The following is a 19,120-nucleotide window of genomic DNA, read 5'->3' as shown; positions in this document are numbered from 1 at the left end:
CCCCGTAACCATGGAGGCTCAGGCTGGGGCCTTCCTCTGCCACCCTCTGGGTGGGTCCTGGGTGGTCTACATGGTGGGGTGGCTTGGGTTAATGCTCCAGGATTGCTACTGATCGCCCGGGTCTCTGGGCCGCCCTAGTCTGCCTCTAGCCTCCGTGGAGGCGTGGCCTCATCTCTGATCCTCCTCATTCCTCATCCTCTGCATGCTGACTCAGCACTGAGGTGTCCAGTGGGTTTATACACTAAGAGATGCTTTGGTTCAGGTGTGTGTGTTTCTGGTTCTTTGGTTGTTGTTGTGATACATGTTGTTGTTGTCTTGGTTAATTTTTAGGAACTCCTGATGATTGTCTGCTTAGTTTACCTGTAAAAGCTGTAGGAAATTCTCTGCTGTGTTTCTGTACAGGTGTAGCAGCTGCTTGTCTGCTGTTAGGTTGGACTGAAGCTCATTGCTTCTATCTGCTGGATCTTTGTCTCTACTTACTTTTTTCTACTTTCCCTTTTGCTTCTCTCCATTACTGTCCTTTTTTTCTGACCTCTCTGGTCAGGTCCAGCAAGATCACATAATTTAAAATAAATAAGATTTACATAAATAAATAAATAATCAGACCATCAAGAGCAGCCTTATACCCATAAAGCTCCTCTTGGCAAAGCAAACTTGTTCGACACAACACAGCAGCCAGACCATCATTCTGCCGCCACCATGACAAACAGGACAAGGTAGAAAAAAATAACTAAATAAAAAAACTGGTTCTTGAATTTCTATCTTTTATCCAACTGGGGATAACCATGACCGGGTTGACTAAGAATCACAAAAACACATTGTGTAAATTCAATTCTACTGTTGAATTAAATGACATTCAATTGAATTTTAAGAACTTCACCTTCACATCACAATCACAAGATTCTTAGGCGTAATTGTTGATGAGAACCTGAGTTGGAGGGAACATATTGATTGGGTTACTAGTAAACTCAATAAATCAATAGGAATCATATGGAAAGTTAGTCGTTTGGTTGATACAAAATGCTTACTTACTCTATATTACAGTTTGATTTATCCTTATTTATCATATTGCAATATTGTTTGGGCAAGCACCGATCCATCTCCTTTCAATAAAATCTTGATCCTTCAAAAGCGTTTTGTCAGAATTGCAACTCATTCTAAGCCTTTGACTCCATCCCATGGTTTATTTTACAAACTTAATATTGTTAATATTTATGATCTCAATATTATGCAAATTTGTATCTTCATGTATAAAATGCATTTCCATCCAAGTACTATTCCTGAACATTTTATACTTTATTTTAAAACTAATGCAGAGGTTCACAGGTACAATACTCGTCAATTACAACACTTTCATGTACCTAAATATGTCACAACCAGAGCTCAGTTTTCTTTAAGATACAGAGGCTGCATATTATGGAAACAATTTTCACATCTGGAGGAAAGTAATAGATTATTTAAATCTTATAAGAAATGTTTGAAAAAAGTTCTAATTAAATCCCATTGATCTGTGGAACTGTAACTTATATTGTATAAATTGTAAATTAACAAAAATGTAATACTTCTGTAACGTAACTTTGAGGTGGAGGCTTCAATATAAGCCCGTATGGGTTTTCTGCCTCTACCTGCACTTGTACTGTTTTTTATATAAATAATCTTTGCATTATGTCTTTTAACATGTGCTAAATAAATAAGTAAAAAAAATAAAACTTGAATTTGAACTTGAACTTGCATGTTAACTTTTGAACCTCTAAAATGTGATCTGCATGTCTGTGTTTCAGATCATGTGTGGAAGAGTTTGTAAATCACTCATCTCATAACTTCTTTCCTGAACAGCCTGACTGATTTCTTTCTTACATTCTTGACTCGAGACGTGATGTCCTGGATGAACAGTTCACGAAGGTGGGTCAGTGTCTGCAGTTCTTTGGTCTGTGGGATAAAACGGCATAACTGAGCTGATTTCAGATTTGAGAGCTGCTTGTTCAAATGTGATGAATTTAAAATGATAAAATCCTAAAATGAAAGAAATATACCACTGTCTCTTCCAAACCCTTCAAGTCCTCTTTGGCTTGTTCTCTCTTCTCGTACAGGAACCTGAAAACAGAGCAGAAAATATTCTGCTAATAAAGCAAAAATATATACATTTCTACCATCAAACGTTGTGTTTCTGACTTGTTTTGATGCCACCCTGACTTTTATTCTCTACATTCCTGGTAATGTTGCCCTGCAGCATCCTGAGGCTGTCAAACTACACTTCACAACTTTATTTCCAGCCTGGAGAGTTGCACAATGCACATGCGCAAAGAAAAAGAAAAAAACTACAGAGTGCGACATCGTCTTCTATCTCTGCTGAGAATTGCACATGCTCAATAAAGTCCGCCAGGGGAAAAATATGGCGACCAACCACGGAACAAAACGGCGGCAGAGGACATCAAAATTCTGAAATAACTTCATGTTAAACTTATAAAATAAATGAAATACATTTGAGATTTGTAAAGCGGACCTTGTGTACCACAGAAGTATGTCTGCAATGCTCGAACATTTAAAGAGGAGGAACGTTGGACTTAATTACAACCTCATGCAAGATTTCAAAGCTGAAAAGTGAAATAAGATCCATAATAATGAATTAATAATTATGAGATACATAATCCCATTGGTCGACTAGTCATTTTAACAGTCAGTGACTAGATGGGACTGTTACCAACATTCTGAAATATAAACGGCATGGTCTGGAGTTGCAGCATTTTCTTGTTTTGGTAACAAAGGATAGCGGTTTTACAGGAATCCTTTAAACAGACCTCAGTTTTCTGAACATCACAGCAACAACTTAACATCTGAACTTGACAACTCACTTCCTGTCGCCGCCGGGTGGGGCTACGGGCATGATAAAATATGAATGTTTTCAGGATGTTTTGCTCATCAAAAATTTTAAACTTCTTCCAGTTTCTCAGTTTTTTGGGTGATTTTTTTTTTGCATAATTGTTTATTATTAACACAAACTCATGATCAATCCACAGATATCTGAGTTATGTTAAAGAAAACCATGACAGAACCATCAGAACAGTTTTTCATGCATGTAAAAGTGGTGAGGAGAAGCTGGAGGATCTGCAGCCACTTTTCATCCCAAACTCCAGATTTCAGAAGATTTAAAGGGAAATGAAGAAAAAGCAAATGTGAAGGAACATTTGTTTCCAGTAAATCTTAGTTTAATGGTCAGATGGCCCGTGACCAATGAAGAAGAAGCTTACTGCAGTTTCTGGAGTTTCTGGGCTTTGTCCTGGTCCTCAGATCTCAGTTTGTCAAAGTCTGACTGAAGCTTCTTTGTTTCCAGCTGCAGAGCCTGATTCACACTGAGAGGAAAAGAAGTCAGAACCACTTATCACTAATCAGCATTAAGAACTATTAATTATTAATAATCACATATAATAATCAGTTATTATCAATAACAATCATTATTCAGTAAAAATAAATAATGAGTAATAATCAGTAGGAACATCCTACAGAACATTGTGTATATAACATTTGTTACAGAACATACTGTACTAAACATACACTATGCAGCAAACGCCATGAAACATTCAGTACGGAACCTTCGCTATGAAACATTAGGTACAGAACCTACGCTATGAAACATTAGGTACAGAACCTACGCTATGAAACATTAGGTACAGAACCTACGCTATGAAACATTAGGTACAGAACCTACGCTATGAAACATTAGGTACAGAACCTATGTTATGAAACATTAGGTACAGAACCTTCGCTATGAAACATTAGGTACAGAACCTTCTCTATGAAACATTAGGTACAGAACCTTCTCTATGAAACATTAGGTACAGAACCTATGCCATGAAACATTAGATACAGAACATTCGCCATGAAACATTAGGTACAGAACCTTCGCTATGAAACATTAGGTACAGAACCTTCGCTATGAAACATTAGGTACAGAACCTACGCTATGAAACATTAGGTACAGAACCTACGCTATGAAACATTAGGTACAGAACCTTCGCTATGAAACATTAGGTACAGAACCTACGCTATGAAACATTAGGTACAGAACCTACGCTATGAAACATTAGGTACAGAACTTTCGCTATGAAACATTAGGTACAGAACCTTCGATATGAAACATTAGGTACAGAACCTACGCTATGAAACATTAGGTACAGAACCTACGCTATGAAACATTAGGTACAGAACCTACGCTATGAAACATTAGGTACAGAACCTACGCTATGAAACATTAGGTACAGAACCTACGCTACAGAACCGAGGCGTACTGAGTTCCCACATAGAAGAGTAGCTGCCTCGAAATAAACCAGACATGCTTATTCCGTAAAACACTGAGTACAGCCCCGCCTCTGGCCAGCAGACATTATGGCTAGTGTAGAAGAAATTTGACTTATTATGCTCTATATATTATATTATAATCACACCTATAATTACTTCCTTTATTATATACATTTATTCTTTCATTTATTAATTGTATTCACACTGATTGTTCCTATATTACACTTGTTCACTGTGCATTATGTTCTGTTCTGACTGTTTAAAGTTCACTGAAGGGACAAAGTGACCTCCAATCTCCTCAGAACTTTGATATTGGGTGCTGGCTGGTGCTGGTACAGTCGAAGATCTGGGACATAGCTTAACTCTTTAAAGACAACATATGTTGGTTACGATACCAATCTACAGATTTACGCACCCAACTCCAGATTCTGAGGATGGAAGGTTCCACTCTGTCCTGGTCTTATCTGTTCAGGATGAGCTTCAAAGATAAACAGAAAGGTATAAAACTTTTGACTGACTTTGGTCCAGCAGAGTCTCTCCTGACTTCACACGAGTCAGGACGACTGCTCTTATTACTTGCAAGTATTTGTCTGTGTTCATTTTCCTTACTTTTACTCATTCCAGACTCTTGGTAACCTTTCTACGACACTAGCGGAGTCAGAGATTGACTTCTCCTTTTCATTGTTTTCCATTGTTATAATCTCCTGTTTAGAAGCACTTCAGCTTCTCAGTGAAGGATGTAAATGGACAAAGACAAGTGGATAAGACAAACAGCGCCATCGTATGGGGGGAAAGGTGATGATAATTCTAAGGACCCATACCCCATTAGGGCCCACACACACCCCAGGCCAAGGTAACTGACTCTGACTCAGAACCTGCAGCTCAGTCAGTGGCAGTTACGTTACGTTATACAAGGAATCATTTCAGAGGGCGGGTGCAGCTCTTACAGCTGGTGTGTGTCCAGAGGATGATGCCACATTTTGTTTCAAACAGTCAAAGTCCACAGATCGTTTCCTACATCGTTCAATAAGCCTGCAGGCTGCTTTCACAGTGACGCGCTGTCACAGACATGATCTGATGTGTCTCCAGCCCTGCGTCTGAGTTTCTGTTGCCACAGTTACCAACTAGCGTTTAGCCAGTGTAATAATTTACAACAATAAAGCTATTTGACCAGAACTTTTTTTACAGGTGTCTTATAAATAAGGTACTGAACTAACCTGCCTAACAGCACGAAGTCAGAGCTCCAGCAGCATAAGCTCAGTTACGTGACTACACTGAATTTTATTATGATGCATTCAAGTTCTGCTCAGTAATTATGAGCATTAGGTGAAGGTCAATTCTGTTATTATGATGTGTTCAATGGCATGGCAAAGTGAAAGTGTCTGCCTACAGCCTTGGTACTGGGAAGCCCATTTAGATTTTCTGTATTCCAAGACTGGGTTAGTTCTTCATAAGTTTCCACGAAACACAACATTTAATGTTTACAAAAGCAATATTTAATGGAACAATAAGCCTTTATGCTCTGCTGCTTCAGAATTGTCTGAGTCCGACCCAGCAGTGGACCTTCATCTCCAGCAGTCCAATGATGCCTTTGAGGGTGGGTGAGACAGACAGACACTGGTCGGCTGTTTGGTTTATTAGTGAACTGCTGTACCATTGGCAATTACTAAGATATTAATCAACCCATTAGCGAAATCAATTATAGAATCAGTAGCAAATTTAAGGCTAAATTTATTTATAATGCAGCTTAAGTCGCTGTCCTTGTTGTTGACGGAGCCAGGCCCATGTCCCCAAAGCAAGACTCCTTCAGATAGCGAAGGGAATTGTTTAAGGGACAAAAACTGGGACACTTTAAGCTATTGTTTTTTGCACATCAGTGCTTGATTGTTCACAATAAAATACGCACTACCTATTTGTTGAGTGGTTTACTGAAAATGTATTTGCAGTCAGATGTGTAATAACAATTTTTTTAAGTAGTTATGGGTACTATAGCATAAAAACCAGAGAAATGAGAGAACTAATAATACATCATTTACGCAATACTATTACTACTACATTGTAAAGAAGAAAACAAATTGGGTGCATTGCATCAGGCACCGTTAAGAACACTGAAAAACATCATAATTCACAGAAATACAAAAAATGTGGCAACATTCCTGGCAGCTGCAACACAGAGTCCGGTACCGATCCACACAGCCATGTCTCCGTGAAACACAAAACAGAAGAAGAAGAGATGTCTCTGCTTTTTCCCACCAGTAGCTGCAGTTCATCCAGTTTATTGCACAGTGAAAGCACATTGGAGAGAAATATTGCCGGAAGCGGTGTTCGAAGTTCACGCCAGTGAAGACGCACTAGTGCACCGGCACGTTTTCCTCTCCTCCGGCGTTTCACTGCATAGTCAAAGGTGAGGGCACCTTTGATCAGAATATCCAGTAATTCTGCTGTCGGGGAGAGGAAAGCTGGAACCAAGTGTGCAGAAGTAGTTTCCCTAATGTTCATGAGCTCTTCACTGGTGAAAGGGTTCTGGGTACTGTAGCTGAAACACTTGTTTAAAGCACAGAATAACAAAAACAATGCGCACCAACACACCGAAGCAGCCATCTGCGGAGCAATCTTGAACAAAAAGAAGAAAAAAAAGGCTTCTCCTACCACTGCTATGCAGATGACACTCAGCTTTTCTTTTCTTTCCCACCTGACGACACAACGTCTCAATGTGAATATCAGCATGTTGCTGATATCTCCACATGGATGAAGGATCGCCACCTTCAGCTAATTCTGTCCAAGACTGAGCTTATTGTCTTTCCAGCCAATCCTTCCTTACCGCCACAGATAAGTGTGCAGCTTGACTCCATCACGCTTGTGTCTACGTCTTCTACCAGGAATCTTGGTGTCATGGTAGACAACCAGCTGACCTTTAAGGACCACGTTGCCTCGGTTGCTGGATCTTGCGGATTTGCTCTCTACAACATCAGGAGGATCAGACCCTACCTGATTGAACACACGGCCCAGCTCCTGGTCCAGGCTCTGGTCATTTCACGCATTGACTACTGCAACTCCTTACTGACTGGCCTGCCTGCATGCTCAGTTAAACCTCTGCAGATGATCCAGAATGCAGCAGCATGTCTGGTCTTCAACCAGCCCAAAAGAGCTCATGTCACTCCGCTGCTAATCGCTCTCCACTGGCTTCCAGTTGCAGCACATCAGATTCAAAGCTCTGCTTCTGGCTTACAAAACAATAACCCAAACGGCTCCGGTCTACCTCCACTCCTTAATCCAGAGCTACACTCCCTCTCCACAGTTACACTCTGCCAGTGAAAGACGCCTAGTGCTCCCACCACAAGGTGGCACCACATCAGTAGCTAGACTCTTCTCCTCTGTTGTTCCCCGGTGGTGGAACGATCTACCAAACTCCGTCCGATCCGCAGAGTCCTTATCCACTTTTAAAAGCAAGCTAAAGACTCAGTTGTTTAAGGAGCATTTCAAGACAACAGATCTAGCCACCTGTTGGATGGCCACATACTGTACAAAGCTATTCAGGCAGGAGGAGAGAGATGGAATTGAAACCCCCCGTGATCACGATGAAAGCATACAGTTGTTGGCTCTGTATCCTAGCAACATGCATCATGCATGACATCACATGCATGATCAGGTGTCGCTCTAGGTGGAATGTAAACAATAAAAACTAGGTATGGAATCTCCCGTGGCATGTAGAATGCTCAGAAACCAACTGAAAACAGTTCAATGTCTAGACAGCATACTCTGTCCTTAACGTTCCGGGGGTTAACCCATCTCTGATTAAAAGAATAGGATAACCCCCCCACCTTTCCACCTCCCGCTCCTCTTCATATCTCTATTTGCCTGTACAGCTGTGAAGCGAGTATATCGCATGAGTCTGGTGTGTTGTCGTTCAGCCTGGACTCCAATGGACAAATCAAACTGCCCTTCCTGTTCAGATGTTTGCTCCTCACAAGCACCTCCAGTTCATCACATTTGTTTGGCAGAGAGTTGACATTTCCCATGAGAACACAGGGCAGAAAAGGCTTGTACCTCCACTTCATATTGTTCATCTTAGCCTTTATTTTAGCCTCAGCTCTGCAGCCACAGTACGGCGCCTTCAGTTCAGTTGGAATCAGATGTTTTAGACTGTATCCTGTCCTTAACTGTTTCTACAGTTTCTCCCTAGTGTGCACTGCTCTATCAGAGGCAGTATGCATTGCTCAGATGGGAAAAACACAAAAAAGAGCACAGAAAAATGCACAAAAACCTACAAACAAAAAAAAAACTTTTTTTTTGGTTTTGTAAACTACATAAAAACAATAAAACAGGACAGGCGCTACTCGGACTTGCTGCCACTAGACCAATGCATAGCAACTAATAGATAAACTGCTTGTCAAGACTACCTCCACATATGTACAGTCCTTCACTCCAGATTTAAGGCCCTTCCTCATGTGAATGATGCCTGCCTTATCACAGAGATTAGGACTGTGGAAGAAGAGATATTTACATTTTTTTTGTACCTAAAATATCTTTCATTGATTAATTTGAAATAAGTAGTTGCTTGCTGCTGCTATTTTAATCATTTTCTTGTGTATAAAATATCTTTTTTATTCTATAGAGTGAGGAGGCCAGAGGGACAACAGCAGAAACAGAAGAAGGCCCAGAGGCATCCGAATCATCACTTCCTGTCAAAAACTCTGCAAACACAGCTGGTGTGAGGGCGCCTGTCTTCAGTTAAATTCATCTAAGACTAAAGAGGTGATTATGACATCCCCAAGTAAGCAGCGACCACTAGCAGGTGGCTACAGATGGCACTGGTGTACGTGGCTGCTCGTCTGCTCCCTTTCCCTGTGGTCCATATTTTTGTTGATTATATGCCTTGGCTTCCTGCTTTTGGAGTCTCTGCTGATTCCATCAGCATTTTACTATAGCCAACATACAACTCTCTCCCTGTTGGTATCGAGCATTCCGGCTTACCTGTTCAGGGCTTCAGCCCTCCTCCAGAAATGCCACCGCAAACACGGCAAACGTGGTGGTTATCTGGTGAGGCTGAAGGCATCCCTGTCTTGCTTCTTGTCGTTTTCCCAATTGGGATCTGGATCCTACGCGGTGTCCTGGCATTCCCTGGATCACCCTGAGGTCTGCCTTGTTCCTGTTGCTGGCTTTGTCGGCCAACCCCGCCGCTCCTGTTCTCCTTGACTCTGTTGGCATGGGGTGAATCCCGGGAATCTGTCCATTTGCCATGCCACTGATCATGCTGTGTTAGCTTGCCTAGCTAGGTCGGCTAACCCCGTCACCACACTCAACTTCGGTCTGTTAAAGATCCGTTTTCTTACGAACAAGGGGGATCTCATCCAGGATCTCATTGGATTTTCTCTGTTTAACTGAAACATGGCAACAGCCCAATGACTTTATTCATCTCAACTCATCCACTCCACCTGAGTTTGTTTACATGTATAAACCTCGCGGCTCCATTAGGGGGAGTGGTCTCGCGAATGGAAGTGGAAATTAAAGCCACTTGATGCTCTGGCACTGAATTCATTTGAATATATGGCCTCACAACTCTCTGGTTCAACTCCCATTGATCTATGTATTGTGTACCGACCACCTAAACCCAATAAGGACTTTTTGAATGACTTTGCGGCTCTTCTGGCCCATCTATCCTCACTCTCTCCAAACCTGATAATACTTGGTGACTTCAACATTCATATGAACAAGGACAACAATCCTCTTTCCAGAGACTTTGGATCCTATCTAAACAGTTTTGGACTACAAAAATACATAAATTTCTCTACTCACTCCAAAAATCACATTCTGGACTTGGTTTGCTGCTCTGGTGTAATTCCTACTGATTCTATAGCCCATCACATTCCCTTCTCTGATCATAAATTAATCTCCTTCAAATTAAATGTGTCTCTTTATAAAACCCACCCTCCCCGTTTCATTTCCTTCAGGAAAATCAAGGATATCAATCGCGACAATTTTCATCTGCCATAAATAACCTCCCCACTCCTTGCAATTTTTCCAGTCCTGATAATTTAGTTTCTAACTACAATGAAAACCTCAACAACCTTCTTAACATCTTTGCTCCTGTAAAGAAATTTATAGAGATACTCATCAAGGGATGGCTTGGGTGTGTTACTTATTTTCATTTATATTCTTACTCTGTTAATCATATCTTATCTTTAAGCTCATATACTGACTAACAGGGTGTTGCTAGTAAAACAACATGTGGAATGTTACCCTTAAGGGACATTTCTGGGTCAACCGGAGTTCAGAGGAGATACCTTGTTTGTTTGTGTGTGGTTTCTTTGTCCCTGTTTTCCAGAGCACACGAAGCCACCAAATGGATGGATGTCACACGGAGGGGGGTCGACATCTGCATGAGATCAATCTGTGACTACACCCAACCAGACTTCTGCAACTCCAGCATGAGTCAGCAAAACTGTGTATATTCAGACCCCTATACAAGGATTCCAGGATCAGTTAGAGGGAGTTCTGACTGTAACAGCAGCAGACTCCGTATTGTATTAGTCCAGGGGACAGACAATACGAATCCAGAATTCTGTATTTGCACATTTCTCATATCAATTGTAATTAATAAATTAGTTAACTGAGAGAAGTAGTCTGTCATATTTTGATCCATCAAAGAACACGCAGGAGAAGACCCTAAAGAGAAAGGTAGAAAGAAAATGTGTGGAACAGTACCGTATTAATTAGGAAAGTGGGAAATTAGTACCTGTCTACTTTAATACTATGGGAAGAAGTACCTGTTCTTTATTACTTGTGCATTTTTAAGGTTTTCTCCAACACTCCACTGAAACACAGTGTGTGTGTTATGTGTTTCCTTCTCCCGCTCTGCTCCATGGTTCACTCCCGCCCTGCACCAACTTAAAGCCAAAGGACGCCGGCTTGAACACCTTGCCAAGAAAACTGGACTCACCGTTCATAAGCATTCAATAGCCACATTCTTCTATATAAGGACTGTATTGCTTCAGCAAAATCCACAAACTATTCAGGTTTAATCTGTTCTAATGAAGGAAATGCTAAATCTCTCTTTTCACTGTTCAATAAATCACAAAACCTCCGGACACGTTCCCTCCTCAACTTTATTCAGCTGACTTCTGCAATTCCCTTTTGTCCTTCTTTGCATCAAAAATCTCTAACATCCATCAACAGCTTGCCACTGGAGGAGCTGCTGTCTCCATCGCAGACCCTCTACCTCCATTTCTTTCTATCCCACACCCGTTCTCAGATTTCACTCTTTCATCCCCATCTGATATTTCTGAACTGATTCAGAAATCCAAACCTTCCACCTGCCTGCTCAACCCTCTCCCTACAGTCCTAGTCAAAGCGTGTCTCCCTTCACTGGTTCCTCACATCACTGCCGTCATTCATTCCTCCCTCAACACCAGATATGTTCCACTAGCCTTCAAAAAACCTGGTGCTGATCCGTCTGACTTCAATAACCTTTGTCCCATTTCTAATCTTCCCTTCATCTCCACAATTCTGGAAAAGGTTGTCGCCTCTCAGCTCCACAAACACCTCACTAATAATAACCTTTACGAACAATTCCAGTCTGGCTTCCATCCTTTCCACAGTACAGAATCTGCTCTGTTAAAAACCACCAACGACCTGCTGATGGCAGCTGACTCCAGTCTTCTCACAATCCACATCCTCTTAGATCTCAGAGCAGCATTCGACACCATCTCACACAGCATCCTCCTAAACAGACTGGCAACCATTGGTGTTTCTCATACTCCTACTCCATACACAGTTCATTCAACCCAAGGTCCTCACTTCAGAGTCACTCCCCGTCTTGGCCGGTGTACCCCAGGGATCAGTCTTGGGCCCCTTCTGTTCATCACTTATCTTCTCCCCCTTGGCTACATTTTCCATAAATATAATATCAACTTCCATTCCTATGCAGACGACACCCAGCTCTACATCTCCTCCAAATCGTACTCCTCCCTTCCACCTTCCTCTCTCTCTGTCTCTAGGAAATCTAAGTATGGTTCTCCTCCAATTTTCTCAAACTCAACAGCAGTAAAACTGAGGTTCTACTTGTCTGTACGCCCTCCACTCTAACCAAGTCTAACAGTTTCTCCATCAACATTGACAGTTCTACCATTTTCCCCTCCCTTCAGGTCAAGAGTCTCGGCGTCATTCTCGACGCCCACATCAATAGCATTACTTGGCTCTCCTTGATTTTATTCTGGACCTGTGGTGTCGCAGTTTCCCATTTTCCCAGATTCTGTGTGTATGCCTGGGTCAGAGTTTCAGTGGAGGTAGGAACATTCTCCCACCAAGTTTGGTTTTTATAAATCACAAACGTTGACTATATTTGGCATATGCCGGTTTTGTTCCTATGTCAGCTTTAAAAATGAGTCCCCAGATCTGGCATTGTGCTTGGTGTTTGATGCTTTGTAGTGCCAGCCTAAGGGGCTGATCCTTCAGCCTGGCTAGCAGGCCCGCTCTGCAGCCTCACTTCTGCCGCCGGTCCCTACGCCTTCTGTGCCGCCTCCCAGACACGATAACAATCCAGGGGGAGCCTGAGGGTCTTGCTATGTCTAGCAGTATGTTGCTAGACCAGAAATCCTTCGTAATGTCGGTTCAACACGCAAATCCAATGTTCTGCTACTCCGCGCTTTTTGTACCTACACCAGCTTTATAAATAATGCCCCAGGTCTCTGCTCCTGCTGACTCACCTGCTGCAGGTGTCAGAGTTTTTCCAGCTTTGTGCTGCAGCTACTTCAAGACTTCATAGAGCAAAACCAGACGGTTTAGAAGTTGTTGGAGTTTTTACTGAAACTTTTATTTGACTTTATAGATCAGTGGAATGTAATTGATGTCTGTCAGCTGATCACCGGGACCGATCAGCTGCTGTGCGAAGTTATTTTGCTGTCAGAGATCTGAAAAAGCTGATGATGTACAAGATTATTTCATAACAAATATCATTTCCCTCAGTGCACTCAGTAAAGTTAACTAAGTCTAAAACTCAGCATTGTTTTGAAGCTGATGTAGCAGGATTTCCACCAGCCCTCTGCTGGTGGGGAAGGAGTACTGCATCTCCAATAACACAGAGCTCTCTGTGGAGCCGTCTGGAAATCACATCAATACACACCCATGTATCAGCCGACATCAGTACCAGTAAATCACAAAAATACTGACTCGATACATCAGCTGACCAATGTATCGGTTGAACCTTAGTTTGCTCTACAGTCATTAGACACCCTAACATTGCTCTGGTTGCCTTCTGTAGCCGACGAACATCGCCCACAGCCCTCAGGATGGTAGAGGACCCATCACACATTCCACACTCTTCCTTCCTTCAGGCCACAGGCTATGATGTCCATGCTGCAGAACATAGAGAAGAAGGTCCACCTTTGTCCGCACTGCAGATGCTGGAATGGTTGTATTCTGATTTTAGAACTCCATATGTTGTCTGATGTCCTGGCTGTCCTTTCAACGCTGCTCCTTATGCATTTTAATTGCCCCTCGACAATAAATGAAACTGTAGAATTGAACTGAATTGAATTGAACTCAATTAAACTGAATAGAATTTAATAGAATTAAACTGAATTGAAGTTAACTGAACTGAATTCAACTGAACTGAATTTAAGTGAACTGGATTGAACTGAATTGAATTGAACTGAACTGAATTGAATTGACCTGAATTGGATTGAGCTGAACTGGACTGAACTGAATTGAATTGAATTGAATTTAACTGAATTGAACTGTATTGAATTGAACAGAACTGAACTGGAATGAATTGAAATGAACTGAACTGTATTGAACAGAACTGGAATGAACTGAACTGGATTGAATTGAATTGTATTGAACTGAATCGAATTAAACTGAATTAAACTGAATCGAGTTGAATTGAGCTGAACTGAACTGAACTGAATTGGATTGAACTGAACTGAACTGAATTGGACTGAACTGAACTGGACTAGATTGGACTGGACTGAACTGAATCGAACTGAAATTATTTTAACTGAAATGAACTGAAATGAATTCAAGTGAATGTGGTTGAAGTTAAAAGAACTGAACTGAACTGAATTGAAGTTAACTGAATTGAACTAAATTGAATTAAACTGAAATTAATTGAACTGAACTGAATTTAACTGAAGTGAATTTAACTGAACTGAATTGAACTGAACTGAATTAAACTGAACTGAACTGAAATTAATTGAACTGAACTCAACTGAATTTAAGTGAACTGAACTGAACTGAATTGAATTGAATTGAATTGAACTGAATTGAATTGGATTAATTGGATTAATTCAATTGAATTGGATTGAATTGAAATGAATTGAATTGAACTCAATTAAACTGAATAGAATTTAAAAGAATTAAATAGAATTGGAGTTAACTGAACTGAATTCAATTGAACTGAATTTAAGTGAACTGGATGGAACTGAATTGAATTGAACTGAACAGAACTGAATTGGAATGAATTGAATTGAACTGAACTGAACTGAATTGGATTGAACTGAACTGGACTAGATTGGACTGGACTGAACTGAATTGAACTGAAATTAATTTAACTGAAATGAACTGATATGAATTCAAGTGAATGCGGTTGAAGTTAAAAGAACTGAACTGAACTGAATTGAAGTTAACTGAATTGAACTAAATTGAATTAAACTGAAATTAATTGAACTGAAGTGAATTTAACTGAAGTGAATTTAACTGAACTGAATTGAACTGAACTGAATTAAACTGAACTGAACTGAACTGAACTGAAATTAATTGAACTGAACTCAACTGAATTTAAGTGAACTGAACTGAACTGAATTGAATTGAGCTGAACTGAACTGAATTGAGCTGAAATGAATTTAACTTAACTGAAATGAATTCAAGTGAATGCGGTTGAAGTTAACTGAATTGAACTAAATTGAATTAAACTGAAATTAATTGAACTGAACTGAATTAAATTGGACTGAATTGGATGGAACTGAATTGAACTGAACTGAATAGAACTGAACTGAATTTAACTGAACTGAACTGAACTGAATTAAACTGAACTGAACTGAATTAAACTGAAATTAATTGAACTGAACTCAATTGAATTTAAGTGAAATGAACTGAATTGAACTGAATTTAATTGAATTGAGCTGAACTGAACTGAACTGAATTGAACTGAAATTAATTTAACTGAACTGAAATGAATTCAAGTGAATGCGGTTGAAGTTAACTGAATTGAACTGAACTGGACTGAATTTAACTGAATTGAACTGAACTGAAGTTAACTGAATTGAACTAAATTGAATTGAACTGAATTAGATTAAGCTGAATTGAACTGAATCGGATTGATCCATCCATCCATTTTCTGCCGCTTATCCGGAGTGGGGTCGCGGGGCAGCAGCCTAAGCAGGGAAACCCAGACTTCCCTCTCCCTGGCCACATTCACCAGCTCATCCAGAGGGATCCCAAGGTGTTCCCAGGCCAGCTGAGAGATGTAGTCCGTCCAGCGTGTCCTGGGTCTTCCCCGGGGCCTCTTTCTGGTGGGACGTGCCCGGGACACCTTACCAGGGAGGCGTCCAGGAGGCATCCTGACCAGATGCCCGACCCACCTCATCTGGCTTCTCTCGATGTGGAGGAGCAGCTGCTCTACTCTGAGCCCCTCCTGGATCACCGAGCTTCTCACCCTATCTCTAAGGGAGAGCCCGGCCACCCTGCGGAGGAAACTCATTTCGGCCGGTGTATTTGCGATCTTGTTCTTTCCGTAACTACCCACAGTTCGTGGCCATTGGTGAGGGTAGGAACGTAGATCGACCTGTAACTCGAGAGCTTTGCCTTTTGGCTCAGCTCCTTCTTCACCACGACAGACCGATGCAGAGTCCGCATCATTGCGGACGTCTCACCGATCCGCCTGTCCATCTCCCGCTCCATCCTTCCCTCACTCCTGAACATGACCCTCATGATTCTCATCCCAGCCGCTTCACACTCGGCTGCGAATCGCTCCAGTGAGAGCTGACGATCACGGCCCGATGAAGCCATCAGAACCACGTCATCCGCAAAGAGCATAGACCCAATCCTGAGGCCACCGAACCGGATCCCCTCGACACCTCGGCTGTGCCTAGAAATTCTGTCCATAAAAGTTATGAACAGAATCGGTGACAAAGGGCAGCCTTGGCGGCGTCCAACCCGTACTGGAAACGATTCTGATTTACTGCCGGCAATGTGGACCAAGCTCTGACACCGGTCGTACAGGGACTGGACAGCTCGTACAAGGGAGTCCGGCACTCCATACTCCCGGAGTGCCCCCCACAGGAGTCCCCGGGGAACACGGTCGAATGCCTTCTCCAAGTCCACAAAGCACATGTAGATTGGTTGGGCAAACTCCCATGTCCCCTCAAAGACCCCAAAGAGGGTGTAGAGCTGGTCCACTGTTCCACAACCGGGACGAAAACCACACTGCTGCTCCTCAAAGGAGGAATTTCAATTGGATTGAACTGAATTGAATTGAACTGAACTGAAATTAATTGAATTGAACTGGATTTAATTTAACTGAACTGGATTGATTGGCTGAAATCCTTGATGAGCTCTCTAAGCTTGGTGAGAAGCTTGTTTTGGTGGGATAGTAGCTGCTGTAAGAGATGCTGCCTGACGAAATTTGGTTGTATTCTTGTACAACAACGATAAAGCTTCTATTCTATTTCATGCTGCACTAAAGGAAATAAAGAACATTCATTTCTTAAAAATTTAAAATAATTAAGACTTTGGACTTTTTGATTACATCATTGATTTCCTAAAAGATATTGATGATCTGAATGTAGCATTTTCCTACAAGGACAATATTGAAACTGTTGCATAATATTTTTTTATTTATTTACTATACATACATATATACATTTTTGTTTTATTTGACAATCTTTTATTGTAGAATTTACTGAGAGCAGTTTTTATTATTATTTTAAATGTTGTTAAACATGTTCCTGTTTAAACCAAAGTTAAGCAGCATTTTATTTTTCATTTTGTTCCCTTATTGTACCGAAAAAGAACCAAACTGTGACCATAACACCGAGGTACATACCGAACCAGGATTTTGGCGTACCATCACCCCCTAATAATCACTAATCACTAATAATCAGGACTTACTCTTTCAGGTGATCAGTGTCTCTTTGTTTCTGCTGGATTTCATCTCTGAGTCGACTCAGTTGCTTCTGGTGAACATCTCGGTGGTTCTCCATCTGTTCCTCCAACGTTCTCTGCAGAACATGAGGCATAAACTTCAGGAACATTGAACATTAAATTTAATCAGAAGGAGATCCTTGTCCATTTGAAAACCACCACTTGCTGTCTTGACATCCTGCCAACCGAGTTTTTAAGAATGTTTCAGGATGCATGGCCTTAGAAATCTTCCAGGTTGTAAACACGTCTCTGCTTTCAGGCGTCTTCCCTCAGACCCTAAAAACAGCCGTCATCAAGCCGTTACTGAAAAAGAAAAACCTGGACTCGTCCCTCATGAGGACTGATGACCCAGCAGGATTTAGAAAAACTGGTCCACATTTATCTTTAGTAGACTGGACTACTGTAATGCTGTCCTCACAGGTCTCCCTAAAAAGTCAGACACCTGCAGTTAGTCCAGAACGCTGCTGCTCCAGTCCTCATTAAGACCAGGAAAGTAGATCCTAGACCTCCAGTACTCACTAAGACCAGGAAAGTAGATCCTAGAACTCCATTCTTCACTATGACCAGGAAAGTAGGTCCTAGAGCTTCATTCCTCACTAAGACCAGGAAAGTAGATCCTAGAACTCCAGTCCTCACTAAGACCAGGAAAGTAGATCCTAGAACTCCAGTCCTCACTAAGACCAGGAAAGTAGATCCTAGAACTCCAGTCCTCACTAAGACCAGGAAAGTAGATCCTAGAACTCCAGTCCTCACTAAGACCAGGAAAGTAGATCCTAGAGCTCCAGTCCTCACTAAGACCAGGAAAGTAGATCCTAGAGCTCCAGTCCTCACTAAGTCCAGGAAAGTATATCCTAGAACTCCAGTCCTCACTAAGACCAGAGAAGTAGATCCTAGAACTCCAGTCCTCACTAAGACCAGGAAAGTAGATTCTAGAACTCCAGTCCTCACTAAGACCAGGAAAGTAGATCCTAGAACTCCAGTCCTCACTAAGACCAGGAAAGTAGATTCTAGAACTCCAGTCCTCACTAAGACCAGGAAAGTAGATCCCAGAACTCCAGTCCTCACTAAGACCAGGGAAGTAGATCCTAGAACTCCAGTCCTCACTAAGACCAGGAAAGTAGATTCTAGAACTCCAGTCCTCACTAAGACCAGGAAAGTAGATCCTAGAACTCCAGTCCTCACTAAGACCAGGAAAGTAGATCCTAGACTTTTAGTCCTCTGCTTTTAAGCTAAAACTCTCAGCAGTTTTGCATCAGGGTTAAAGCTTTTCTATTTGCTGCCTTTTATAAGAATAGCTGTTGATCCCCACACTGGAACTTCATTTCTATTTGATCTATTTTTTTTAGCCTTATTCTTTCTTCCTTTTTTTTATTAATTTCTTTTAAAGTTTGTTTTTAATGCTCTTGTTATTGCTTCTTGCACCACTGTGACGCTTTTAATGTTTTATGTAAAGAACTTTGAATTGTCTTCTACATGAAATGTGTTATACAAATAAACTTGCCTTTGAAGTCGCTGCTGGACCAGTCCAAGTGGATCTGGTCCAAAGATTGCAGGTTCCTTTGATTGGTACAGTGTTCATTATGAAACATTAATGAGGTCAAGTGAATATTCAGAGTGACCAAGTTTGTCCATAAACAACCTGAACGCCGGGACACCCGGGACAACCTGAAATCCCTGAATGCCAGAA

The 19,120-nt window shown here is 41.4% G+C and overlaps 1 protein-coding gene across 1 annotated transcript in view; it reads right to left on the bottom strand.

Moving 5' to 3' along the window:
- The window catches only part of LOC121650714 (kinesin heavy chain-like), a 95,097-nt gene that overhangs the window by 8,534 nt on the left and 67,443 nt on the right, over positions 1-19,120 (bottom strand). The window contains exons 19-22 of the mRNA XM_042002398.1: positions 17,401-17,510; positions 3,249-3,350; positions 2,034-2,094; positions 1,858-1,929 (exon numbers count right to left, since the gene is read on the bottom strand). Coding sequence (XP_041858332.1) covers positions 1,858-1,929; positions 2,034-2,094; positions 3,249-3,350; positions 17,401-17,510 — 345 coding nt within the window. The remainder of the gene's footprint in view (positions 1-1,857; positions 1,930-2,033; positions 2,095-3,248; positions 3,351-17,400; positions 17,511-19,120) is intronic.

Source organism: Melanotaenia boesemani, chromosome 12, assembly GCF_017639745.1.
Source record: "Melanotaenia boesemani isolate fMelBoe1 chromosome 12, fMelBoe1.pri, whole genome shotgun sequence".
Taxonomy (NCBI): Eukaryota; Metazoa; Chordata; class Actinopteri; order Atheriniformes; family Melanotaeniidae; genus Melanotaenia; species Melanotaenia boesemani.
Note: the sequence above shows the minus strand (reverse complement) of the source record. Positions and strands in the feature narration are given on the sequence as shown.